The sequence below is a fragment of the Gekko japonicus genome, unplaced genomic scaffold, assembly GCF_001447785.1.
Source record: "Gekko japonicus isolate JY-2015 unplaced genomic scaffold, Gekko_japonicus_V1.1 scaffold709, whole genome shotgun sequence".
NCBI classification, from domain to species: Eukaryota; Metazoa; Chordata; class Lepidosauria; order Squamata; family Gekkonidae; genus Gekko; species Gekko japonicus.
The window spans coordinates 590,565-617,805 of NW_015169796.1; the positions used below are offsets into that span (position 1 = coordinate 590,565).

The 27,241-nt window shown below is 47.3% G+C and overlaps 1 protein-coding gene across 1 annotated transcript in view; it reads left to right on the forward strand.

The window, feature by feature from the left end:
- The window catches only part of ZMIZ2 (zinc finger, MIZ-type containing 2), a 119,324-nt gene extending 95,396 nt beyond the window's left edge, over positions 1-23,928 (forward strand). Inside the window, exons 10-19 of the mRNA XM_015417064.1 lie at positions 1,724-1,865; positions 3,852-4,062; positions 6,190-6,295; positions 8,523-8,680; positions 9,081-9,148; positions 9,791-9,859; positions 14,128-14,375; positions 14,954-15,126; positions 17,940-18,194; positions 22,185-23,928. Of these exons, the coding sequence (XP_015272550.1) occupies positions 1,724-1,865; positions 3,852-4,062; positions 6,190-6,295; positions 8,523-8,680; positions 9,081-9,148; positions 9,791-9,859; positions 14,128-14,375; positions 14,954-15,126; positions 17,940-18,194; positions 22,185-22,292 (1,538 nt within the window). The 3' untranslated portion in view covers positions 22,293-23,928. The remainder of the gene's footprint in view (positions 1-1,723; positions 1,866-3,851; positions 4,063-6,189; positions 6,296-8,522; positions 8,681-9,080; positions 9,149-9,790; positions 9,860-14,127; positions 14,376-14,953; positions 15,127-17,939; positions 18,195-22,184) is intronic.
- The last annotated feature ends 3,313 nt before the right edge of the window (positions 23,929-27,241 follow it).

The following is a 27,241-nucleotide window of genomic DNA, read 5'->3' on the forward strand; positions in this document are numbered from 1 at the left end:
CTAAACTGGGTATGTTTTTACATGATTAAGACGCTTTTGTTTGTGCAGTCTTTTGGTGCTGCTGGATGACAAATTGTAATATATATTTGCTTTAATGTTAACGGTAATAGACTGTTCTTATCTGTTTGGAGCCTCTGAAGCTGTAATTAAATAGCTTCACCAAGCATTTATTAAGGATACACTGTGGGAGCTTTGCTTTAAAAAAAAAAGCATGCACACACAGCTCCTGTGGTAGGCAAGGGGAATATTCCATTTGGAATCCTTTTACTGGAGTGTATTTGGTTCTGGTGTATGCATCCAACAAAATCAAGTGATAATAAGGCTGTTCATGGGGGTTGTTGCTTCAGGCTCCTGGTTAGGGGTGGGATGCATACCTGGAAACACCCCCGCCCCATCAAGCAGCCCTTCTTTTCTGCTTCTTGAACAAAAACTGTGCTTCATACTTTGGCCCTCTCTTATCTTATTATTCCCACCACTCCTTCTATTGTCTTATCTCTGCCCCTTGCCACTATTCTTTACTGCTAAAACTGTACACCTCTCTCATTGGTTGGACCATGTGACACCCCTTGTGAAATCCTACCCTGGCCCTCCTAAGTCCACTCCCAGCTCCATTACAGACTCCTTGCCCTTCGGACTCCTTCTCAGCCTTGTGGTTCTTATTTCTCCACTCTCATATTGGGATATATTCCTACCCATGACCTTGGCTCCTCAAGCGCCACAGCATCACTCAGTGGTCTCTTACCCTCTCAAATGACTCCTCCCTTTCTCCCTTGCTGCCCCTTAGGTCTGGAATTGTCTCCTAAAACACCCGCGTGATGCCACCTCACCCACTTCCTTCACATCTTTCCTGAAAACGTTCCTCAAAAATTTTCAAGAAAAATTGGGCACAACCCCTTAGTCCTCTTCCCCTGTCGAGCCCAGGAGTATGCAGTGGAATGAATGCACATTCTTCCTATTTAGTCCCACCTCCTTTCATCCCTTTCAATGTCTTCTTCGTCTCAAATTTTACACTGTAAGCTCTTTGGGGCAGAGATCTGTCTTGTACTCTGTAAAGTGCCAAGTATGTCGATGGTGCTAAATAAATAAATAAATACCCCCTTTTCCTGTAGAAAACAAACCTATCAAGGATTAAGCGTTCAGCTCAGCTGTCTTGAACAACTTATTTTTAAATCTGTGGAGAGTTGTTTGCTTTTAACTGGAAAACGTCACACGTACAACCCTGCAGCCCAGAAAAAGAACACTGCAGGAAAAGCGGTAGTGTTTCATTCTGCTGAAGGGATCCGCTAGCTCTGGATTCAGCTGGAAGAGGAAAATTAGAACACCACAGAATGTTGGTAACCTGAGGCAGTTGGAGGAGACAGTTGGGTGAAGGGCGAAGTGCTGTGCTCTGGAGGGGGGTTGGGCACCTAGAAATCTCTTGGGTCGTGTGGCGTCTGGGATAAAAGGAAGACAGGATCTTTCCCCTCTGTCCCAATGCCTGGGAAATTCAGTGTGCTGAGGGAAAGGAGACCCCTGGCACCACAAGGGAGCTGTTCTTTGTATCATTTGCTGCTTGGCTCAGACTGCTGGTCCCCAGATGCTGGCTACCGTTTATTGCATCCCTGGTTGCCAGATCACATTGGGCCCGCTTTTGTGCCTCTGCAGTGCCTCCTGGTGCCTGCACCCCTGTGCCTCCAGTCCACCTGTCCCATTACCAGTTCTTTCTCTCCCCTTGCCCCATTAGGCAACCCGTGTGATGAATTGCGGCTGACCTTCCCGGTGCGGGACGGTGTGGTTTTGGAGCCCTTTCGCCTCCAGCACAACTTGGCAGTCAGCAACCATGTCTTCCAGCTCAGGGACTCCGTTTACAAGACCCTGATGCTCAGGTGAGAGCCACTGTTGGGGGGCAACAGTGGGAGGGCTTCTGGGGTTCTGGCCCCACTGGTGGACCTCCTGACAGCACCTGGTTTTTGGCCACTGTGTGACACAGAGTGTTGGACTGGATGGGCCAACATGGCTTCTCTTATTATCTTATTTCTAACCACCTCTACCTCAACAGGAGAATGGCAGCTTTTTCTCTCTAATCCAGAACTGGCCTTGAAACTGAAATAGGATAGCATTTGATTAGACACTGTGTAGCTGACACAGGACCCCCACTGTGCCTTAGGGAAGGGCAGAATCCACTTGGACTTCTCTTATGATCTTATTTCTAACCACCTCTGCCTCAACAGGAGAACAGCAACTTTTTCTCTCTAATCCATAACTGGCCTTGCAACTGAAATAGGATAGCATTTGATTAGACACTGTGTAGCTGACACAGGACCCCCACTGTGCCTTAGGGAAGGGCAGAATCCACTTGGAAATACATTGCAGTGGTAGTTCAGAGTCCGCACTGGAATGACTCACTGGAATGGTTCTGTCCTGCTTGGGCCTGCATCCTTCTTTCCTTCCGTGTTTCCTCTTCACTGTCAGACATGTACCCAGGCATACCGAGGGGCATTCTCAGGAACTGCTCGATACTTTTGTGGAACTCTCTTCCCCTGGAGGTTTGCCGTAGGCCAAATCTGAGCTTATTTCTGAAGCACTGACAGGAGATCACAAGCTACAACTCGGTATGCTCTAGAACAAGCAGAGCAGCCTGAATCGCCCAGACTAGCCTAAGCTTGTCAGAGCCTGGAAGCTAAGCAAGGTTGGCCATGGTTAGCACTTGGATGGGAGACCAACATGGAAGTCAGGGTTGCTATGCAGAGGAAGGCAGTGGTACACTTCCTCTGATCAGTTCTTGCTATGAAAAGCCCATGAGGGGGTTGCAGTAAGTCAGTTGCAACTTGATGGCACTTAATCATTATTATTAAAACAAGCAGAGCAGCCTGAATTGCCCAGACTAGCCTAAGCTTGTCAGAGCCTGGAAGCTAAGCAAGGTTGGCCATGGTTAGCACTTGGATGGGAGACCAACATGGAAGTCAGGGTTGCTATGCAGAGGAAGGCAGTGGTACACTTCCTCTGATCAGTTCTTGCTATGAAAAGCCCATGAGGGGGTTGCAGTAAGTCAGTTGCAACTTGATGGCACTTAATCATTATTATTAAAACAAGCAGGGGATCATTTGAATCAACTGTTTGTTTGCTTTTAAGAACAAGTTGTCATTTATCTTCAGGATAGATATGTATGTTTCTTAGCTTGCAGAAATATTTTATATCCTACGGAAGTAGCGAAGATGCTCCTATCTCCTGACTTCTGTGAGGCATCGTTTGACAAATATGAAGCCTCCAGTACCAATTTGTGACTGGTTGCTTCCAGATTGGGTGCAACAACATGTACTGTTTGGGCTGTATTCTCCTAGTATCCCTTCCTTGGGGGAGGAGAGAGGCATTGCTCAGCAGTAAAGCACGTGCTTTGAATGCAGAAGGTCCCAAGTAGAATCCCTGGATCTGAGATAGCAAGTGCTGGGGAAGACTCTCTCTACGAACACAGAGAGTTGCTACCAGTCAATCAACAAGCCTGTGAAGATGAACCAATGGGCTGACTAATTTTAAGACAGCAGTAAATGTTGTATCCCAAGAGTAGCCATAGCCCGTTGAGAACTGTCATCACAAAGTGAAAGTGACACGGAGGCCTGAGTTTGGCATTTTGGTGGGATTAGAAGCATTCATCTATTCCCTGCCAACAAGGCCTTGGCCCCTCAACTTTGGGGCATCGATCATGTCTGGGAAAAGTGGGATATTCCTGCCCAGGAGGCCATTTTCTCCACTAGGGAATTCCAAAGAGGAGCACTCCAAACTTTTAGTGCCTCTCAGCCGGCCTGGAATCCTTGTTTTTCAGTCTTCTTCCCCACACACAGGCCTCTATTCAGTTGTCTTTCATCTTGCTGTAGGCCTGACTTGGAGCTGCAATTTAAATGCTACCACCATGAGGACCGACAAATGAATACCAACTGGCCAGCCTCAGTCCAGGTCAGCGTGAATGCAACACCCCTGACCATCGAGCGGGGAGACAACAAGACGTCACACAAGCCCCTGTACCTAAAGCAGGTGTGCCAGCCCGGGAGAAACACCATCCAGATCACTGTCACTGCTTGCTGCTGTGTAAGTTCTTGGACTGTTGACTGTTTTTGAGATGACTGTCTGTCCTGGAGAAAGCCTGAATCCATACCACTGTGTTGATTCCCACCCCCCCTTCCCATTAATACAAAACATCCACCAAATGTCATCTTATCCATTGCCCTACTTTAAAAGCTCCTCCAGCCAGTTGTGTGAATGCTAGACTGAGAAGAACAACAGCCCTCTAGCAAGAAATTCAAATTATTTGCTGAATTAAGTTACGCTAATTGGCTTCCAGCTGTTTATTTTGTACCTCTTACTTATATATGGTAAGAATCCTCTGATTTCCAGCGCTCCCAAAGCAAAAGAGTTGAAATCCAACATAAGCATACATTAAGGAAACAGGGATGTTTATGATGCCTTCCTTTTAGCCCCAGGCAGCACATAACACAGCTGCTTCCACGTGGAGATGATTTTTGATTGTACTCTCATTGTTGCTTGGAATTTCCACACAGAGGGATTCTCCGTTCTGTGTTGTATTTCCCCTTGTGCCTGCCACCTCCCCTATGCCATAAGAGTGGTTTTGCCTGCTCTAAAAAAAGGTACTAGATATATTGCTATAGCATAATGCTCTTTGCTGCTATAATGATATATCTACTGCCAGTATGGTGTCGTGGTCAAGTGTCAGACTACTATCTGGGAGACCTTGGTTTGAATTCCCATTCGTGCCATGGAAGCCCCTTGGGCCAGTCACACTCTCTCAGGCAAACCTATCTCACAGGGTTGATGTGAGGATAAAATGGAAGTGAGGAGAATGCTGTAAGCTGCTGTGGGTCCCCATTGGGGAGAAAGGCAGGGTACACAGGAATTGCATAAATACATTTTTAAAAAAACAAAACCAGAAAACCTGCCACTGACGCAGGGGGATGCACAAGGGGTAATGAAAGAAGAAATGGAGCCAAATGTTGGCAGGGAAGTGCAGAATTCTCTGTGTTCCCATCCACGCTCCATAAACATACTTTGAGTATGATCTTTCTGGGGGGAATTGAACCAAAGCAGGTTTGGAGGAAACCAGTGAAGCTGGGGAAAACTTGGAAGTTTGGTGACCTCGTGGTGATATCTCATGGATGTGCTTTAGGTAGGGGGCAGAGCAAAACCTCCACATGAAAGCACCTACAGCAGTAGAAAAGAGTAAGAGTCCAGTAGCACCTTAAAGACTAACAAAATTTGTGGTAGGGTAGGAGCTTTCGTGAGTCACTGCTTGGAAGAAGCTCATACCCTGCCACAAATCGCTTTTAAGGTGTTACTGGACTCTTACTTTTTTCTTTTGCTACAGACAAACTAACACAGCTACCCATCTTGATCAAAACACCTACAGTCTGGGTTCCAGCTCTTTCCTCCAGAGAACAGAAATGAGACACTGTTGATAAAGATGCCAGCCAGCTACAGGAACAGCCTTGCTGTGAAACATCATAGGAAACAGCACTGGAAACCAACTTGTGCAGCAGGAACTTAAATGTAGAATAGACAGTCTGGTATCATTTGCAATGGGACCTTTCCCAGATTGCACTGTGAGCACTGCTGCAAAACATGCAGTAATTGTTAGCATTCCTATAGTGCTTTTTCCAAGTGCTGCACATACATTCTGTCAGTACTTCTTGCAACAGCCCCTAGTCAGTTAGGTCAGTATTATCACCCTAGTACTGCAGATTGAGGAGCTGAGATAGTAAGAGTGACTTGTCTAGAGCTGCTCAGTGAGTTTGCATTTCAAAGTGAGATTTGAATCAGGGGCTTCCAAGCTCATTTTCCTGGCTGTAGCACTAGCCTAGCTCTCAACACAATGCAGGAAAACTGATCAGGCTATGACTCAGTAGTAGTGCATCTGCTTGCCATGCTGAAGGTCCCAGGTTTAGTCCCTGGCATCTTCAGCTAAAGGACTGGGCAGTAGGTGACGTGAAAGACCTCTACTCGAGACCTGCTGCCAGTCTGAATAGACAATACCGGCAAGGTGGGATATATATTGAAAATAAATAAATAAATAAGGGTCTGATTTAGCGTAAGGCGGCTTTCATGTTTCATGTGATGGTTGAAGCAGAGAAGCGGCAGCTCACGTGCATGGGATCCTCCTTGGCGCAGCTAACCACCTCCTCTTCTTTTTCTTCTTCGTTGTAGTCTCACCTCTTCGTCCTGCAGCTGGTGCATAGGCCCTCTGTGCGGTCTGTTTTGCAAGGCTTGATAAAAAAGCGTCTGCTACCAGCCGAGCACTGTATTACCAAAAGTAAGTATGCAGCTCTCTGCATCATCTGTAAATTGGGGCCAGGCAGCCATGATTCTCCTTCTGGATTCTTCAAGGCAGTGAAGTCCCTTCCAGGGCCTTCATGGCATTAGAAATGTGAAGTGCTTTGACAGGGATGGCCTTACAGCCCTTGAGTTATTTCTGTTCCAGAGTAGAAGAAGAAGGGATTGGATTTATACCCCACCCTTCACTACCCAAGGGAGTCTCAGAGCAGCTTACAAACTCCTTTCCCTTCCCCTCCCCACAACAGACTTGGTGCAAGGTGAATTTGATTTCTGCCTTATAGCAGAAGGATGCTTTTGCTTATGGTGCTCTTTGATTTTCATTTACAATTTCCTGCTATTTAATCCAAGTTGAGGAGGCTTATGTTAAAACCACAAATAAATGATAAAAACTGCAACCATGAAATATTTTAAAAAGTAGTATAGAGAAAACTACAATAGAAACCAAGAAAGCAGATTGGAAATGTAAAAGTAGTATAGAGAAAACTACAATAGAAATAAAGCAGATTGGAAATGTGGCAGAGAATTGGTGGCAAAGAATAGCCATTCCAAGCCCCTTTTGGCCAGCCTTTTAAAATCCTAAACGTGAGCTGGTCCAGCAGACTTTCCTAGCATTTCAGGCTGAATGGACTGTCACTGAGAAAACCCTGAATCTTTCTGTCCACAAAATAGCCTCTAATGGCAGTGGAACTCATTTGAGGACCTGGGCAGGACTTGTGGAGGGAAGGAATCATAATTACACATGCCGAAGGCCCCAGGTTCATCCTCCGACATCACCAGATGAAAGTATCCCTCGGGTGACATGTCTGCCCTTGACCCATCTCAGACTGTCCGCAGGCCTGGATTTGGGACTGAGACAGCATTTGTCTTTTGGGTGGGTTTCTGTGATTTTTGTGATATTGGTTTGGAAAGCAGCTGTTGTGGCATTTGGTTTATTTATAAACTATCATTCAAAGAAATTCTAAAAGCCACCCTGGTTCCCTTTATGGACAGGGAGGCAGCAAAATACAAATACCTTCAATACGTATGGCAGCAGGTATAGGGAACAACGTGAAACCCTGGGAAATACACAGTATCAGGCTATTGGTCTGACTTGGTGCAAGGAAGCATCAGTTGTTTGTCTGACGTATGGCGCTGCGTTGTTTCCTTTGGCCACAGTGGTCCTCTGTATTTTAGGGAGCATTTTATAGAGAGCAAATGAACATACCTACTCCATGTAGTCTAGTACTGTCAACCTTAAACAGTGTATTGTTTAAGGTTTCAGGCAGTGCCCTTCCCCCTTCTTGCTTTGTGAGATCAAGTGTTGGAGAATGGACCCTGAAGTCTTGTACGCGCAAACTTGTCTCTTGGTCACTGAGCTACAGCATCTCTCATCCTTCCTCCGCTTTAGAGCTAGGCAGTGATAGTGTTCTTGAAGTTGAATGATGAGGAATAGGAGAAACAAAGGGTCTGTGCCAGCAGGAACGCAAAGTAGTATCCAGAGCATAAGGAAGCAGTGCGAGAAACCTGGGTGCCTTCTGCATGGAGCTCTCCCTCTGCGTTCCCTCCCCGCAGATTGCAGCAGTTCTTTGGGGGGCTTCTGCAGGACATTGTGGGGGTCATCCCCCTTCCATGTTTTCCCTGGCTCTGCTTCATGTCCCAACCCTGCTTTGATAAAATATTTCCCAAAAGATCATTCCAAAAGTAAATTTGGGGAAAGTGTTGACAGAAAAGTATGGATTTCTGCTACACCCCTTGTGTCCACTATTCCCCCACACGCACACACTGCTGGCAAGCTTTTGCCAGCTATTTTAAAATCAGTAATAGATACATCGCTATAGCATCTTTGTATCAATATAGTTGCCACTGTATTTTTTTTAAGTGGGCAAAAAGCACTCCAGTAGTGGTGGAGGGTTGGTGGCAGGCGCAAGAAGATACTGCATGGAATATCCCTCTGCAGAAGTTCCATTACCACTGTGAATGCCTCCGCAGTGAGGGAAGAACAGGGTGTCATCCTCCTGTGGAAGCAACTCTGCACTCTCTCTGGTGATGGGGACTGGGGCAAGGGAGGCTGGGCAGGCTCAAGATGGGAGAGATCTCCAAGCTGCAGCCGAGAAATGCTATTCCCAGCAGCTCTCGAAAGCTGGCCCCATCGTCTGTGATGTGTGCCAGTTACCTGTCCATAGCATTTGCGGCTTGCAACACCCATTTCTTTCTCAACACCCCAGTAAAGCGAAACTTCAGCAGCGGCACAATCCCAGGGACTCCCGGTCCAAATGGTGAAGATGGCGTGGAGCAGACGGCCATCAAGGTGTCTCTGAAGTGCCCCATCACTTTCCGGAGAATTCAGCTTCCCGCGAGGGGTCATGACTGCAGGCACATACAGGTGATGATGCCCCAGCCCCGCTTCCCGTGTCTCTGCAGAAGCGTAATTGCAGACATGCCTTATTAAGCCCTGCCAGCCACATTTGCATTTTATCTGTTAACTTCTGTCCCAGCTGTCCTCTGATGAGCACAGAGTGGCTGTACGTTTCTCAGGTGACCTTCCATCCCAGGCAGCCTATAGGGCCCAAATCTGCTGAATTTCAGCAGCAGAACCACACCATCATCTGCCTTCAGATCATTCTCACTAACTGGAAGCCTGCATTTTTGGGGCATCTTCTCCTTTGATGCTCTGGGGCTAGACTTGCTGGCCCCATATCCAAATTCTCCCTGCCAGTGGGGGACCCTGCAACTTCTGATGGCCTCTTTCCAGCTATATTGTCCCACTTTCTGTCTTTGTTCAGTGCTTCGACCTGGAGTCCTACTTGCAGCTGAACTGTGAAAGGGGGACATGGAGGTGTCCTGTTTGCAAGTGAGTATTCATAGTTGGGCCATGGCATTTGCAGAAAGAGATGCTGGAGACGTTGAACCAAACACGGTTCACTGCTGCCACAGGATGGTAGTGATGGCCACTTGCTTAGATGCCTTTGCAAACAGATTAGATGCATTTGTGGAAGAGAGGTATGTCAATGGCTTTTAGCTTTGATGGCGAAATAAAAACCCCATGTCTAGAGGCAGTGCACCTCGGGATTCTAGACGTTAACAGGCAACAACAGTGAGCCCACTGGGGAGGGCGGAATATAAGTGTAAAAAATAAATAAATAAACAACAGAGGGAATCTTTGGGTTCCATGCCCTGCTTGTAGACCTTTCAAGGGCCTCTGGTTGGCCACTTATGTCCTTAAACAGTACATCTAGCAGCACAGACCAGAGGTTCAAAAAATTTGCCAGCTGTGTAACTCTGGCAAGGTGTCTCACACTCCCTGCCCTTTGTTGTGCCTGATAAACTTTGGTAACAGTGCAATAACCTCAAGGGCTTGTGGGCAGAGAGGGGGAAGTGAAAAGAACTTGCTGAGAATCAATAGTTGTATTTCGTCAGACTCTCAAAGGGAGTCCCCAGGCTGCAAATTTCCCCGTGCTTTAACTGACCCCCCACCCTTTTGCTTTATTCTCAGTAAAACAGCCTTGTTGGAGGGACTCGAGGTGGATCAGTACATGTTGGGGATTCTGATCTATATTCAGAAGTAAGTCTTGTGGTTTATCTTTTCCTTGGTTCTTGTATTCATGACCACGCTGTCTTATCACCAGAGGACAGACAAGGGCTGGAGTCTTATCTCCTACCCAAACCCCTTCCTGTCTGGGGTTCAGACTGAGATGAAACTACTCTATTGGGAAGGAGCAGGGGAAAGCTCTCTAGGACCCAGGCAGCTGTGCAGAATTGCTTTTGGCAGACCTGTTTGCCGTTCATTGAGCTCACAATTCTTGAATGCAGGGACTCCGTTCAGACATAACAAAAAACCGTGGTTTTGTTAAACTGTGGTTAGTCTGATTATCCAAATGCAGCCCATTCCACTAACTGTGGTTCACTAGCGTTTATCAAACCAAAATCTGAAATCATGGTTTGATTGGATTATTAACCAGACTTGTGATGTATGGGCACAGTACTTATTGCGCATCACTGCAGTGTAGGCCAGGATACCAGCTGGGTACCTGTGAGGACAGCTGGGGAGAAAGCAAAGACGACAAAGCTGGTGATTGTCAAGGGAAACCAGAATTTGAATGATCATCTGCAAGAAGGAGAAGAGAAGAGATTGGATTTATACCCCGCCCTTCACTACCCAAAGGAGTCTCAGAGTGGCTTACAAATGCCTTTCCCTTCCCCTCCCCACAACAGACACCTTGTGAGGTAGGTGGGGCTGAGAGAGCTCTGACAGAAGCTGCTCTTTTTTCAAGAACAGCTGTGCCAGAACTATGGCTTGCCCAAGGTCATCCAGCAGGTGCAAGTGGAGGAGTGGGGAATCAAACCGGGTTCTCCCATATAAGAGTCCGCGCACTTAACCACTACACCAAACGGGCTCTCAAGCTGAATCCTGGTTTTGCAATCTAGCCAAAGTTAAAATAAAGCATGGTTTCACAGTGTGTCTGAACCATGCCCGTAAAGAAGCAATTGCATGCCACTTTGGAGAACTATCTGGGAAGTGGGAGATTAATTAAATCACAGTGGGTATGGGACCCTGCTACAGTTTCTGTGGGTTCTGATCCTGGATTTTGTTTTGTTTTTTTTTGCTTACAAGATGGTCTGATTTGGAAAGCATTTTGTATTCAGAAAGAAACCACAGGCATTTTGATTTCCATGTTCTGAGTTCCTGCTGCTCACCCTTGCCAGTGAATTGTAACAAGCATCTTCATCCCCTTCGTTAGCACAGGCTCGAGCCCACCTCCTAGTTCTCTCTGCCTCTCACAAATGCCCCACCCCATCCTTTCCTTTGCTTCATGGTGAGGTAATGTTGAGTTTTCTCTCAGCCTCCAAGATCTGGCTTGCTTACTGCCAGCCACACCAAGCAGCACAGATGAGCCTTCCTGTCCTGGACTGTACAGTGGTTCAGCTAGCATGCAGAACTTCCCTTCTGCCATTTGAGGGCCTCCTGCTCCAAATGTTCACTGCCTAAAAAAAAAAGAAAAAGATAGCATTGCTTTACATAAATAAGAAGGAACCAGATAAAACCTGCTGGGCACTGAGACAGCAATGTCCTGGCCTTGGCAAGTCATCCACTGCAGCATCCCCCATAGATCTAACACTACCAAGGACAAACCTTTGAGCAAAGAAGACTCAACCAATGTTCCCTCTAAGCTCCACAATGTTGCGAGCAAAAATTCTACCTCATGAGCGAAAAAAGCTAGTAGCATTAAAGTTGTGAACAAGTCTACTTTTGACTATCGCATCAGTTTTTTAGATTATTTCCATAACCTTGTAAAAATCTCAGAATGAATTCTTTTAAACTATATTTAAACTATGTTTTAAGAATAATTTAAACATTATAAAAGAAAACAGAATGAAGTCAAATTTCATTACAGAAAATGTCCTCTATGGAGGTAGACCTAGCGTTCGAAGAACAGCTCTACCCACCCCTTTCCACTATATTAGTAATCCTGGCCTTGGACCATCGCCCTGCACTGAGCCTTAGAAAAAATATACCAGCACTTGGGGCGGACGGGAACTTTTGCAGTCTACTTTGAGTTTTCGTTAGAGAAATATGACAAATTGACAGGTCAAATATAACAGAGGTGGAACAATCACTGTCAAAACCCTGCCTAACCTAACAAACAGGAAGTTGTTTAAATGTTATCAAACCTGCCTAAACTACTTATTTCTTGTAATATTTATGTACCATTTTTACTGTGACTTAAGGCAGCGCACAAATCATACTGAAAAGCATAACAGGAGTGTGCAACACCCCCCCCCCCCCCACTCTTTTTTCTCTTGTTATTTTCTCATCTCCCTACAGGGACCAATATAGTCAATGGGCCCCATTGGCTACAATGGAGAATTGATCTGGGGATATCTGGGGCTCGGGGAGGGGGGCTGGTTTTTTAGGTTAAGGCCCCAAATTTGCAGCATAGCTGCTGGTGCCCCCCCCCCCCCCCCCCCCCAAGTTTCAAAACGATTGGACTGGGGGTTCAATTCTATGGGCCCCAGAAGGAGGTGCCCCCATCCTCCATTGTTTCCAATGGAGGGGGAAATGCTTGTGAGCTGAAAGCTAACATGCTTGAGCAGGCAGCTAAATTTTTGTGTGTCAGCACCCCCTAGCGCAGCTTAGAGGAATACTGGACCCAACCCCATGCAAGGGCTCTGCCAAAAGCTAGAGAGAGAGAGCAGTTGTTTACAGAAGGGCTTTATCTTGAGATGGAAGTCCTTGACCTCACTTCAGCCTCTGGTTTTAGACAATGAGGCCCTTCCTGTAGCCCAAAAGGCCAACTTGGAATGAATCAAAAGCTTTTGATATGGTTTGCTGCTCATCTCAGTCTAAGGAAACTTGTAAACAGGAGGGTGATTGGTCTCTGGAATTTGCAAGATATGACTTGGTAGTGTTAGATCTAGTCTTGTATCTTACGGATAGCAACAGTATACCAGGGGGTTCTATCCCAAGAGAGTGAGAGAGTGTGCTCGCAAAGTTACATGGGTAACCACAGAAGGGAGGAACATGCCCCTCTGTTGTGATCAAGCGTTCTGCCCTAAAAACAGAATATCACAACGGAAGGGTATGTTCCTCCCCTCTGTAGTTGTCCATGCAACTTTGCAAGCATGCTTTCTCACTCACTTGGGATAGCACACACACCCCTGATATAACTTAACTAACAGTTATTATAGTGTGATCATCCAAATGTGAAACGTTCCACTGTCTGTGGTTAGTTAGGGACCATCAAACCAAGATTTGCAGCCATGGCTTGCAGTTAATTAAATCACAGGTCAATAATCACAGAGTGAAATGATGATTTCATGTGATGTATAAACGAGGGGCTCCTGTCTATTGCACAGCACCCCCACCCCCACTATAAACGCCTAGCCAGAGTGATGATTTCATGTGATGTATAAACGAGGGGCTCCTGGCTATTGCACAGCACCCCCACTATAAACACCTAGCCAGACTGATGACAATGAAACTGGCATTTGTTGAGGCCATCCATTGTTTGAGTGATTGTTGCTGAGCCAAATCCTGGTTTTGTAAATTCGCAATTATTAAGATATTATGTCTGAACTAGGTGCAAGGGGGCAAGTCTCCAGCTACAGCAGGAGACCTCTCAGCCTGGGCCCTCGTTCCCCTGCTTGTCTAACAGGTTAATGGGGGGAATGGGAGGGGGGGCTCTTCAGTACTGTGCCAGCATGCGACATCACTTCTTGCGCAAAACTGGAAGTGACATCATCACATTGGCACGATGCTCTAGGATTCACCTCAAACCTACGTGTGAATCATTGATCTTTGCTCCAACATAATGATGTCACTTCCAGTTTTGTGCTGGAAGTGGATGTTGTACTTTGGCAACAGTGCCAAAATAATTATCCCCCCCTCCCCAAATGCTCCCCCGCTGTGTTACCAGCCACACCTGCCAAGCCTAGAACCAAGCCACCCACTGCAGCCTGAAATGACTGCCGAGTGTGAGCACACACAGCCATGATCCCATGAAAGCACCAGATCAAGGAAACCTTGCCTGGTGGTTTCCGGTTGGTTTCAGCAGCCTGACCCTGACCTGGATAGCCCAGGCTAGCCTCATCTTGTCAGTTCTTGGGACGCCAAGCAGGGTCAGCCCCAGTTAGTGTTTGGAGGGTGACCCCACCAAGACATACCAGGGTTGCTGTGCAGAAGCAGGCATTGATAAACCATCTCTGTTAGTCTCTTGCCTTAAAAACCCTGTGGGGTCGCCAGACGTCGGCTGCAGCTCGACAGCACTTTACACACACACACACCCGCAGCCTGAGGCCCCTCCTCTGACTTGCACCTGTCCTCTCGTCTAGCTCCGATTACGAAGAGATCACGATCGACCCAACGTGCAGCTGGAAGCCTGTGCCCATCAAGCCTGACATCCACATCAAGGAGGAGCAGGACGGGCCCGTGCTGAAGCGCTGCCGCACCATGAGCCCCACCCACATGGTGATGCCTAATGTCATAGAGATGATTGCTGCCCTGGGACCCGGCCCTGCACCATTCGTACCCTCGCAGCCCCCGTCTGCTGGCAGCGGAAGCAGCGACTACACCAGCCAAAGTGAGTCAGCCTTTGAGACGCGGAAGCTTCTGTATGGGGCACGAGGGAAGGCCTCTTGTTCTTTAAGGGTGCGGCCCTCGCTTCAGAGGGAGTGCTGCCTTCTGAAGAATTAGGAAACTTTAGCCTGTGGGTCTTTTGCAGTTCTGGATGCAATGCCTTTTCTGCGTCTCATGGAGTTGGTCTTGCAACTCCTACTGCAGTTGTCATTTACTTGTCATTAGAAACTTAATGTATATACAGTGCACTCTTCCCAGTGGCCAATGACAATATATTGGGCACAGCCCCCAAACAGACATGATTTCTGGCAGCTCAGCAAATACCTAAGCCCATTTCTAGTACCAGTCCTGAGTTCCTGACTGCTAGGCACCAGAAACCAATTTGAAAGGGATTCTCTGCTTCTCATAAGGGGTTAAAAAGTAGGGCAGTGCCATCAGTCAGCTTGAAAGAGTGCCTCATGTCCAGATACCCTTTCCGTCTTCTGCCTTTGCACCTTGTGCTGGGAGGATTACCTTTGTTGTTAAGCTGCACCTTGGGGTTGGTTATTCTTGTTGCTAAGTTGATCTGGATTTGTTTTGCAGATTCAAGCTTTTCTGGTCCTGGAACATTCCCAGATTCATTCCCTGCCGTGAACCCCAGCACCCCAACATTAACCGAATTCAACCCAGGACCTCCCCCAATCTCCTATCAATCAGACATTCCCAGCAGCTTGCTGACTCCTGAAAAGCCACCGGCTCCCTCTATCACTGGACAGGTCAGTAAGAAACTCCCCTAAGAGTTGAAGAGGGGGTGGGGAGAGAAGAGGAGGCATGTGTCTATGCCAGGTGTTCTGTCCAGGATGTCTGCCCGGCAGCCATCTACAGCTGTCCAGCCCTCTCAGCTTTCCTGGATGCACCTGGAACAGGTTGCCAAATTTTCCCAGCATGGCAGATGCTACTGGATTTTGGGGAGTCCGTGGTGGGTGAAGGTATAACTTTTGCATTGTAGATGCATGAAAGGGTCCACGAGTTTTTGAAAAGGGGAACAAGTGATGTGCTGGTGGCTCTCTGAGGATCTGTTCATAGATGCATTGACTTTGTAGTGAAGTTTACAGCTTCAGAAATAGCTTTGGATTTGGATTTGGAGAGTGCCTCTTAGGCATGCTTTCAAGAGGTAATGAAAATACAGCCATCGGTTTCCATGCATCTCATGTGACAATGATGCATTTGATTGCAGATTCTGCCCACAGTTGTGAATGAGAGGATTTTTTGTTACCTGGAGTAGCCACCAGGGGGCATGATAGCGCTGATGGTGCATCCTTACCCTTGTCCAGGGGTTTTTCACATGGTGGAATTTCTAAGAAGCTTATTCAAGGTTCCCAAGGGAAGACAGTAGCAACAAAGCTGCCGTGGAAATTGTCCCACCCCTCCCAATCATCCTCTAAAATCAGCAGTTGCAGAGGGGCATTAAGTGTGCTCAGTTTATACAGCAATGGTGGTGTCTAGGAGGCACAAACTGAGTGTTCCCAGAGGGTTCCATGGCAGAGCTTCCTGAGTGTGTAAAGGACTGCTGAAACTAGGAATTTTTGAAAAGCACTGCTGTACCTGGGTACAGCTGCAGATGGGGCAGCACTTACAAGCAGCTGGTGTCTGCTTAGTGCTTCACCCCCATCTTTCCCTCTTCAAAATCAGGCATGAGAGCCTCAGGAGGGATGTTGCAACTCTTGACACAAGTATTGCATGCGCATCAGGGCTATTTTTGGGCAGGAACGCACAGGAACGGAGTTCCGGCTGGCTTCAGAGTTGGCCACGCCCACTACAGCCAGAACCTCTGCATGCGTGGCTACAGAGGGAAGGTCTGGAGAGTAACCTTCTCCCCGGCGACTCTGAGGCAGGCAGGCCAGGGGGGGCCCTGGAAGGATCGGGGAGGCATTTAAATGCCTCCCCATGCCTTCCCCAGCCTGTCCAAGGGCCAGCTTGTTTAAACTGCCTTCCCTTCCCTTCAGGGGGAGGCTTGCCCGGGCTCCCCGCAGCCACAGGATGCCCGGGCAAGCCAAGGGAAGGCATGGGGTGTGGCCTAATATGCTAATGAGTTTCTGCTGCTGGGTGTGGCCAATTATGCTAATGAGTTCCTGCTGGGCTTTTTCTACCAAAAAAGCCCTGATGCACATCATGTAGGATCTGTGACATTTAAAGAAAACCCCACAAAATTATGACTGGTCTGGGGGGGGGGGGGGACGAAAAATACTGAGCATTTGTTGTCCCAAGCCACCCCAAAAGCCATTGCCTTGCAGTCCTGGGGCTCTCTTTCCCATCCTTTGTCACGATCATTTGTTTTTAACAGTAGTATAAGAAGACCGATCCACCGGCATCACACTTTTATCTCACTCTTTCTCCCAGGAACTCTAATTGGTTGGGGCATGGCTTTCCCTTAGCTGGATTGTGTAAGCAGTAGCTGTTATTGGGCCGCTGTTGTGTTGTACTATCATGAAAAGCCTTCCGTAGTTAAAATGGGCAGTGGAAGAGGGATGTGCAATGCCCCTTATTCCTAGTGTGTCCCCAGCAGCTACTCCATTATCCTCCAGCATACTGCTCAGACGGCTTCAAACCACTGCTGCCGCTGGGAGTTCAAACATGAAATGAGGTCCATGTCCTCCTACCTGCAGGATTTATGGATATAAGTAAATTCAGTTATTGTCTCTCTTTTCATTTTAGAGACAGCCCAAGCTTAGCATCTCTGCGCATCCCCAGCTCCCTTTGGTGGCACTGTTGGTTCTCTTAACTGTTACATGTGTCTGACCCAATCAAATGATTTCAACTGCTGATTTTAGCACCTGCCAGCAGACCCACTCTGATATGAAGCTGATGCCATGGTACAGAAATGTGGAAGAATGAGAACATTTTCACATTTTCTGTCTCTTTTCCAACAGCATTTGTAGTCAGCTATAAGGCCATCTCTATGGGATTTAGGGAAATTGTACAGCAGGAAAACATCAAGCTTAAAAAGGTTCTGAAATTTCAGTAGTCCTTATTTTGAAATCTTTGCTTGTAGGCCCTCTCTGTGGGCCTTCTGTAAGAGCAAGTGTTTTGCCTGTTGACAACCAGGACTTGGGCAACAGCTTCTCCCCAGAATTATGCAAAAGCTATTTGATGCCTGGTGACACTGGAACAAGTTCTAGATGAGTAAAATTAAATTCTGGATGACACTGTGGCCATTTGAATGACAAAGATGCCATTCATCCTTGGAATACTCTGTATGTGCGTTATGCTTTCTCTCCTTACTTCCCAGTCTCACATGAAGGAGGAAAATGCATGTTTTCTCAGTGCAGGGACAGCATCTGCATCTTCCTGTAGTGGAGTCGATATGCATAAGTTTTTCTTTGAGCCACAACCCAGAAGCAAAGATCCGTCATAATAGATCTTACCTCTTTTATCATTTTGGAGAGTTGAGAGTGTCTGTGTGTGTTTGGAGTTTAATGTGTTAAGAAGGTATGAAGGTATGAGAGTGGATATACTACCCAGAAATGCTCTGAAAACAGCTTGTGCGCACAGTGTTGTGCCTTATTGTTTTGTTCTTCTTTGCCATTAGATGCCTCCATCTAGCAGGATGGATCCTTCCCACAACCCTGTGCAGCAGGGGTTAAACAACCCCAACCTCACCAGCCAACCAGGGCAGCAGCTGCATCATCGGAACCCTCCCCCACCACAGTCACGACAGCCCATTGGACAGTCAGGATCAGGAGGTCAGGCACATGGAGGGGATCTCCCCTTCAATCCTGGCCCTGGGATGGTGGGACAGCCAGGGATGCCCGGAGCTACGGAAGGGTCAGAGCCTTCCCTTGATGTAAGTAGCATGACTCTCCTTTTTCAAGCTAACCCTCTCATCTCTTTTTCCTAGTATATTATAAGCTTAGCAACAGGCAATAAAGCCATTTTGACTAAACTGTAGGAATTAAAGAGGCCTTGCTCTGGAGCAGTGGCCAGTAATGAAGATCTGAAAAGCCAGGATTGAAGTGATGGTGGAATCCACACACTGGCTAATTAGAGGTCCAGCTAGACATTAACCAGTAAGGGTTTATTCCTCCCCTAGAAGAGAGAGAGGACGGAACTTTCTGCAGGGAAGCACTTGCAAAGCAGTCATCTTGGTTGCTCCCACAGCTTGGCAGACAGGATGGATGATCCCCTGTGCTTCCTTGAGAAAGGTTCAGTAATCCCCCTAAACTGATGCCTTAGCTATCCTGCTGCATCAAAGAGAGCCAAGTTGAGGTGCTAATTCCCACCATGTCCCACTGTTCTTCTAGCAAGCCTCTGGCCTTTTAGGACAATTTTTCAGGAATTCTGAGAGCTCTGAGAAGGCAGGCCCATAACTAGAAATTTTTTTCAGGGGTGTGTGTGTGTGGTGGCTGAGATTAATTAAATTAGTTCTGTTGATTAAATTAAGGCAGCTGCAAGAGCTGGCAGGCAGGGAAGAATAGCCTGCCCTGGTGCTGCACAGTGGAGGGGAGGGAGAGGAGTAGCTCCTTAACCCGCCAGCGGGCAGTCGCCATGTGGCCTCGCCGGCTCTTCCTGCTGCTTCCTTCTGCCTGCTGTGGCCCAGCAGGAAAGAAGGGAGAGGGCCTTTGAGAAGCCGGCTGCGGAAGGAGGAGGGCCTGGTGAGGCCACCCCTCTCCCTCCCCTCCTGCTTGGCCACATCAGGAAGCAGGAAGAAGAACCAGCGAGGCTGTGGCGACTGCCTGCAGGGGTAAGGAGCATGGTGCACCGTGAGTGGGTAAGTCTGGCCTACTCCAGGGGTGGGGAGCATTGCAGATTTGGGAGGGGGCATCGCCCCTAGGCCCCCTGCCTAGCTACGGCTCTGTGAGAAGGTAGTCTGATACAAGAGTGACACATTTTAGTCTCTCTGTTGAGGTCTGTGTGGATCTTTCCTGCATTATAGTATGACTAAGGTTAGGTGCTGTTCCCTAGACACACAGGGATTGGAGGCCACCTCTTCCCTTTTTCCATATCCACATCCACTAGAATCTGCCCCCTCATCAATCAGCAATGCCTTACGAGTTGGTCACTCCCTTCCCCATATTAAAGGCTATGTTTATCCTCAGGCTGCCCATTTATTTATTAGAAACATTTCTATCCCATCCACCCTAATGGGGATCTTAGGATGATTTAGAATCAATTTAAAACTGTAAATATGCATACAGCTGTTATAAAACAAACAACATACTCTACATAAAATTAACAGTATTATCACACTGACAACCAGCTGGAAAATCTGCTAAAAGACCAGAACTGATCAGTGTGATGTAGTGGTTCAAAATGGAACAAAAATCATCACTAGAGCCAGTAAGAGCATAGCTGGTTAGCAATGTAGGCAGTTTGCTAATTGAAGAGCACTTATTTCAGCAGCTGCTGACAGGTCAGACGGGATGGGGCCAGGTGGACTTCCCTTAGAAGGATGTTCCAAAATTGCGGTGCTGCAGCCAGGGAAGCCCTCTCTATGGGTACCTGCCCTGCCCACCATATTAAAGATTGCAGGGACACAAAGAGAAGGGCCTCTGGAGATCAGACATGGGCAGGACAATGTACTGTGTGATTCCAGGTGACGTAGGGCTTTCAGAGTAAGGGTCAGCTCTTTGAACTCAGCCAGAACCTGACTGCCCACTGGCACAGGTCAAGTGCTTCCAACGGCTCAATCCAGCCAGCAGTCTGGGTAACCACATTTTGAACCAGCTGCTGTTTTCGAACACTCCTAAAAGGCAGCCCACATACGCGTGCCTTACAGTAGTCCAGCCTGGACAGTGCTAAGGCATGAGTAACCTGTCGAGGAAGAGGCACAGCTGGGAAACCAGCCAAAGCTGGTGCAAGGTGCTCCTCACCATCCAAGAGCAGCGTGGATCTACAAGGGCTCCCAGACTGCAGGCCTGTGTTTTCAAGGGATCAGTTGTGTTTCTGACCCAAATTATCTCTGTTTTGCCTGGATTAAGATTCATCTTGTTCACCCCCCATCCACTCCGTTGTTGATCTGTTTCAGAACTTCCACTGCCTTCCCAAGGTTAGATGGAAACGAGAGGGCTGAGCGTCATCTGCATATCGACAGCAAAGCCTGAATCCCAGGATAACTCTCCCAGCTGTTGCACATAGCATGTTGCACAGCACAGATACCTGTGGTGCCCCCACAAGCTAGAGGCCATGAGGTCAAGGGACTAATTTTCCAACATCAGCTTCTGAGACCTGTCATTCAGAAAAGAACAAATCCACCCGGATGTGGTGCCACCCAGACCCAGTCTGGCACTTCAGAAGGGATACCATGATCACTTAGAGGACGGGAGAACCATAAAGTGCACACTCTCCCATCACATCTCCTAGTATATGTTATCCATCAGAACAATGAAGGCAGTCTCAGTTCTGAAACCTGGGTGGAGACCGCATTGGAATGGATCTAATCAATACCATCTAAGAATCTCTTAAGTGGTACATCACATATCACCCTGATTTTGCCTGAGAACTGAGTGTTGGCTATTGGGACATGAAAACCATAGGAGGCAAGGCAGTGAGCTGCATCAGTCCACTGTGTACAAAAGGAAGGCTGTTCTGTCCCAAGTATCTAACTACCTGCCAATCTTTCTGCCGTTTCCAGCCACTGGAACTGGAAATCCCTCTCTCACCAGGCCTTTGCTCAGTGCTGCCTCACTCCTGTCAATATGACATTGCCTCAGTTCTTGATATTTTGAAGCATTAGTTGGGAGGATTCCCCAGACAGCTTTCAGTTCATTCTCTCAGGTGGCCGATTCCTTTCCCCCATTTTTTTTCAAACTTGTTGTTAAGGCATAATACTATCCTTTATTTCGTTTTTTCTGGAAGTGTTACAGTACCTATTTTGTGGTACTAAAAAGCATTGCTATGTGTTAAGACAATGCAGAATTCCCCCTCCTTGAAAAAAATATCCTGGTCTGGCTGAGCAGTGATCATGCCTTTAGATGCCAGCTCCCATTCCGACTGTCTAGACATTCCAATTGGGGCAAAGGTTGAAATTCTAATAGTCTCATCACTCCTCTGCCAATTCCTTCTGTTGTACAGGCATTTTTCTTTCCACCAGGAAAGCCACACACCACAGCAAAGATCTGTCTTGCAAGGTGGAATGAGGGGTGTTCAGTAGCTTGGGTAGGTCCCAGCCAATGCTCCCTCTAAGCTGTGGAGTCTTGTGAGCAAACGTTCGACTTTGTGAGCTACTGGCATTAAAGTTGTGAGCAAGCGATTTGGCTACTGCATAAATTAGTTTGCTCTGGAGCCGTCCTTCCTGAGCTAAGACAAAAATATGTGAGCCGGAGGCTAAAAAACTGTGAGCTAGCTCACACTAACTCAGCTTAGAGGGGACACCCAGCTCTGGTGAAATGAATTCCCCCTACAAAACCTGAACAGTTTCTCTGCACTTTGGCAATGACAGAACCTGCAGGTGTGCCTTGGCATGTAGAATCCCTAGAGTGCCACAGTTGTTTTTCCTCTAAAAGCAGAGTCTATATACATGGGGGGGGGGGGGAGAGGTAGGATAGAATACTGCTTTGAGCTCATTCCCAGCAACCATGACACTTCATTCAGGAGGGAGAGTGTTATCTGTTCAAATCATACTGATAAGAGAGGGCAAAGGGGCCATGGCTTGGCTGTTAGGTAGGAGATGGGATGGCTCTTCCATAAGCAGTCACAAACAGTTCTCTGGATGCTTGGTGTCTACACTCCCTGCTCCAAAGGGTTCCTTCCCCCAGTTTATCTTCCAAATGTGTTTTGTGCCGCTCTGCAGCTCAAAGCTTTAACAGTAACCCCCTTCTTTGTGTGTCATACTCAGCTTCTTCCTGAGCTGACGAATCCAGATGAGCTGCTCTCCTACTTGGGACCTCCCGATCTCCCCAACAACAGCAACGATGACCTGCTTTCTTTGTTTGAGAACAACTGAAGTCGCCGCTTGTGGAACACGGTCACCAAGCTCCACGCACCATGTACACACACCTGCACATCTCTCTCTCACACACACACATGCTCACACAATCCATCCCATAACTTCCCAGGCTCTCATCAAGAGAGAGATCTTGCCTTGTACAGTGGTAGTGCCCCCCCCCCAGGGTCCCACCAGCGAATCAGAACAATGATAAGGCAGCCCAGGAACTTTGGCCAGGCAGTGATCCCATTTTGTCAGAATTGCCTCTACCCCAAAGAAGGTGGTCCTGTGGACACTGGGGCAACTTGCTCTAGCTGTTTTGGGATGCCTTCTGGCCCAGGAGAAATAGTGGTGCTGGTGGTGGGGATTGTTCATAAAGAATTTGGTTTTATCAAGAGGCTCAAAACCAGGTTAAAAGGACTAGTCAGTCACATGGCAGCTGTATTGTCCTTGCTGGTCTACCCAAGTTACATCCTGTAAACCTGCAGCCAGGGAAGGAAGGAAGGAACAAAGCTGAGCAGTTCCTTCAAATGTTGGTAGGACTGATGGCTCTCACCTTCTTCCTGTGCATTTTGCTGCATCTTAGTCTTGGGAAGATCAGGTCTGCTTGAACATGTGACGCTATTCAGTGGAACAGGTACCTCCTTGTTTATACATCTCCCTCATGCTCTTCAGCCACCAGCTGCCAGGAAGGGCAGAGACCTGCAGTGCCTGGGAGAAGCCAACGGCGCTTGCTTGCTTTGCTCTTGCATGTCTTTGGACCAGGAGTCCCCCCAGGAACCAGCTCTGCCTATCCAAACACCACAGTTCTGAGGTGGACATAGCAGCTGAGGTGGTCTTGGCAGCACCCAGTGTCCTGGATGTGTCAGAATGAGCCAGAACCCTGATCCAAAACCTCCCTGCTCCAAAGTGTTGGTTCCCATCAAAGAGCCACACGAGCGCTTGAGCTGGGGAACTTTTCCATTGCTTCCCACCGGACTACAGCAGCACAGCGACGCATCTCTGGCTGAAAGAACAGACAGTTCCCCGGACACAACCGACAGACTGTCTCCATCTGCCGATGGATCGTCTACAAGCACAACAATGTAAATAATGTAGAAACACTAAAGGAAACAAAAGTGAGGGTGGAAGGAAAGAGAGGGAGGGAAGGGAGGGAAAAAATATTTAAAAGCAAGCCGCATCACTCTGTTGTACAGTCTCTAGGGCTTCCCAGCCTTGGGGCAAGAGTCCTCTGTATAAATGTGCATAAGCTTCCTAGATTGTAATATAGACCATTCCACATGGGGCTGCGTGCACCATCCAGAGACTTGATGCATTTAGCCATAGCCAGGGCCTGTCCCTTGCATTTGACATTGTGCGTCCCACCAAAGTAGGATCTGGATGCTGAGTATTAACTCATTTTAATCTTGAGCCCCAGAAATAAGTGCAACAAGTCAGTCCAAAACAATGTGTGTGCGTGCATCCGTGCGAATGAGTGTGTGTGCCCGTGTGAGCCTGCCATTTATTCCCCTCCATCCCGCTCAGGAACCTACTTGAGTTGAGGTTGCGTTTGGGATGGTAGCAAAGAGATCCCAAAGGTTACCTGACTGCAAAGAACCAAACAGTGGTTCGTGGCCAGGTTTCCTGAGCCGGGGAGTCCCTGTGTCCCAAGTGCTGACAGCTCTGTTGAGTTTTGTGTATCCTGTTTCATTATTGCTATATATTAAAGGATTCTTTTTGGTGGGGCTCACCAAATACCTGCCTACTGTCAGTTTTAAAGCATCAGTGCTTGAAATTTCAAGGGGCTAATCTGTGGAACCATTAAGCTCTTTTAGAATTTGGAGGAGGGAGGGAGTTCCTGGGGTATACTTTTTCCTTCCTACTGAAGGAATGCACAGGTTCATTCCCCAGGAAATAGTGCACTTTAATATTTTTGCCTAAAGGGCAAATCTTAAATAATCAAAGCGGTCTATATGCACTAAGGAGTCACTGGAAACATCACCGTGAGGACAACAGCCTGCTTCTTAAAAGAACCAAGCAGAAAAGGCTATTGAACATGGTGTTGCAGAGGAACAGAGGTAAAACCTGGCAGTGAAGACAGGAGGAAAATCCTCCAAAAACTGGAGAAAATACCACAGAACACATGTCTCTCCAAAAGTGGCATAAGGGAACTCTTCCTGATGCCCCGTGCCCTCACTCTCACCACAGAAACATTTTAAATCCTAGCTTCTGTATGTTGTGCCTGGATTATCCTGGCCACCCCCAAGATACAAGCCTACTGATGGATCAGGGTCCATCTCCTAGTCAAAGGGGTCTCCATGCCCTGTTTAAATACCTCGTGGGGGTGAAAGAGATCAGAAAAGGGCAGCTCTCAATGGTCAGAACTGTCCACCACCACCTTGCTACTATGCTAGGTTGGACTGTGAACTGTTGTGGAAAATCCCATGAGATTCTGCTGTCAACTTGAAGTGCCTCTGGGTAACAGTCAAGCTGGCCCACATCAAAGCTCCTTGGCTGATAGTTCTGTGATCCAAGGAGAAGAGGCGAGAAGAGAATGTGTCCAGATCTGTTTCTAGCTAAAAGGGAATTGGGTGTAAACGAAAGCTGACCTACAAAGCAACCAAATTCAGAAATCCGTACAAGGCCAGTGTGTCTGCCTAAAAGGAAAGGCAGTGGAACAAAAAAGATCTAGGGAGTGCAGCACAGTAGAGAGGAGGAGTGGAAATTTGATAGTGTGTCAAGCAAGAAGGGAGACTTCAAAGGTCCTGTAGGTGGTGGGGGATTTGAGCAAGGCGATTCTGAGGAGAGAACGAGGCTCCAAAGGCAATCCTTTCTGCTCAAACAGGTAGGAAAATATCTGGAATCCAAAAGGGGAGCACAGATGCGACAGACAGGAAATACAAATGCATTGTGACTAGCAGAGCAAAGGGAAGCAAATGTCAATAAGGTAGTTTTCCTAACCAAGAACAACATAACATGTCTGTCTGCAGAGAAAACTTTTAATCTTTGGAGAAGACGGTGGAATCACTAAGAATTTAAATGGCCACATACTGATTGTTGAAACCTTTCACAAGTAAGGGGGGAAATGACAAATTAACAGGCATTTAGAAGGCACCACGGAGCAAGTATGGCTTCATCTGGGCCACGTGTTCTGCATCCTGGAAACTTTTGGGAGTGCTGACATATTTTTTTTTGAAAAGCTCTGGATTGTTCAGGGAAGGAAGACATGCATGTAAACATGCCAGACTTCAAAAAGGTAAGTACAGCTGTCCTGGAAATGAGCTGGCAGCCAGATGATCCCTCTCTCTAGTGAGATGCAGGAAATTCATGCCAAGAGATAAAAGCGCTAACCGCCTAGAGAAAGAAATAGGCGGTCCCACACTGGATCAAAGCTGACTTGCAGCGTCTCCAGTCAACAAGGACCTGCATATTCCAAACATTCTGTTCTTTAATATGATGATCAGTCTCTCATTTACCCTGTCATATACCATTTTTTTTCATACTCTCCAGCATTTGTTTAATATACAGCCCACGTGTGAGTAAAGAAAGTTCAAAGGCCACTTAATTGATGAGTCAGCTCATAACCCAAGGTTTCTAGGTGAAGATCAGCTTGCCACCAAGATAAATCTCCTCTAAATTCTGGTAAGCAGCCTGCCACACGTCCACCAGTTGTTAACATACCAGTTCCCTTTCTAAGATGAAGTTCCTCCATTTCTTAATTCTGTGCTATCTGTTGATATTCACCACATCACATGGGGACTTCCAATGGCTGTCGTGAATTTTATGTCAAGGATGTCAGACCATTCCATGTCAACAAATCAGATTTCCATTCATCCATAATAGCACGGATGGTGCCAAAGTCTACGTGGCACCTTTCATAAGAGTGTACGTAGTTCCAAGATGCCTCAGTCCAAATATCCCAGAAAAGGCTGAGAGTTCCCCTTCCAGCTTTGTCCAAAAAAAGTCTTTGCCCTGTTCCTCCCACTGCCTTGAGGCTTCAGGCCTTATGCCACTATGAAATCGGTTTGAATTATTTTGTGATACATACAAAAACCTCTGTGTGTAGTGCACATCATGATGTTTCACCCCTTATTTGCCCAGGTTGTATATCAGTCCCAGTGAAGAACTGATCTCCCCTCATCCCTGCCAAGCACATGCAATACTCATGACATCTGTCACCAGCCTCAGCATCCCCATTTCTCTCAACCTGACAACTAAGCACTGCCTCTGCTGCCACTGCATCATCTTGCTCATTCCCCCCTTTCATGACTGTTCTGGCTCTTTCTTCCCTCCCTCTTTCCCTCTCTCCTGGGAAAGAGCAGATCTGGGTCATTCACTCCATGTAACACCCCCACACACATGCACGCACCTCAGGGGCATGAGCCACTGCCTCACTGAGCGAGGGATTGTTTTCTTGTGGTCTCAGCATCCAGCAGCTTCCTACGAACAATGGAGAATTCCTATCAGCTACCAATGGAGAATGATCGAAATTCACCCCCCTCCCTCCATGCAATTCAGTTCAATGTCCTTCAGTTGACAGAGGTGGAATTGCCCAGGCTTGCCAGAGTGGCAGAGGGAGGATTTAGGTAGCTGATGAGGATGCGGTACCCAAGAGAAGAGTTAGGCCCTTGTCTTCGAAGATAGAACTCTGTCGCATTACATTTGTGGTTAAGGAGCAGTTCTGATGCTTTTTTCCTGCTTTCTCTGCTCATTTCTGGGGTCGGTTTTGCCTTCATTTAACACGAAATTCAGTGTCTGGTGATTTGGAAGAAATTACAATGTTCACATACAGCCACACAATACATTTCTGTGTTTTGGGTCTCTCTTCTGTCACATCATAACAGCCTTGTGGGATGTGCGTCGTACTTCCCATCTTCCAGGGATGACCTCCAACAATGCAGGCAGCTCAGTTCGCTGAACATCACCCTGCTCTTCCCAGTGACTCCTGAAAAAGCAGCAGTAATGCAAATCCAGTTGTACCACAAGCT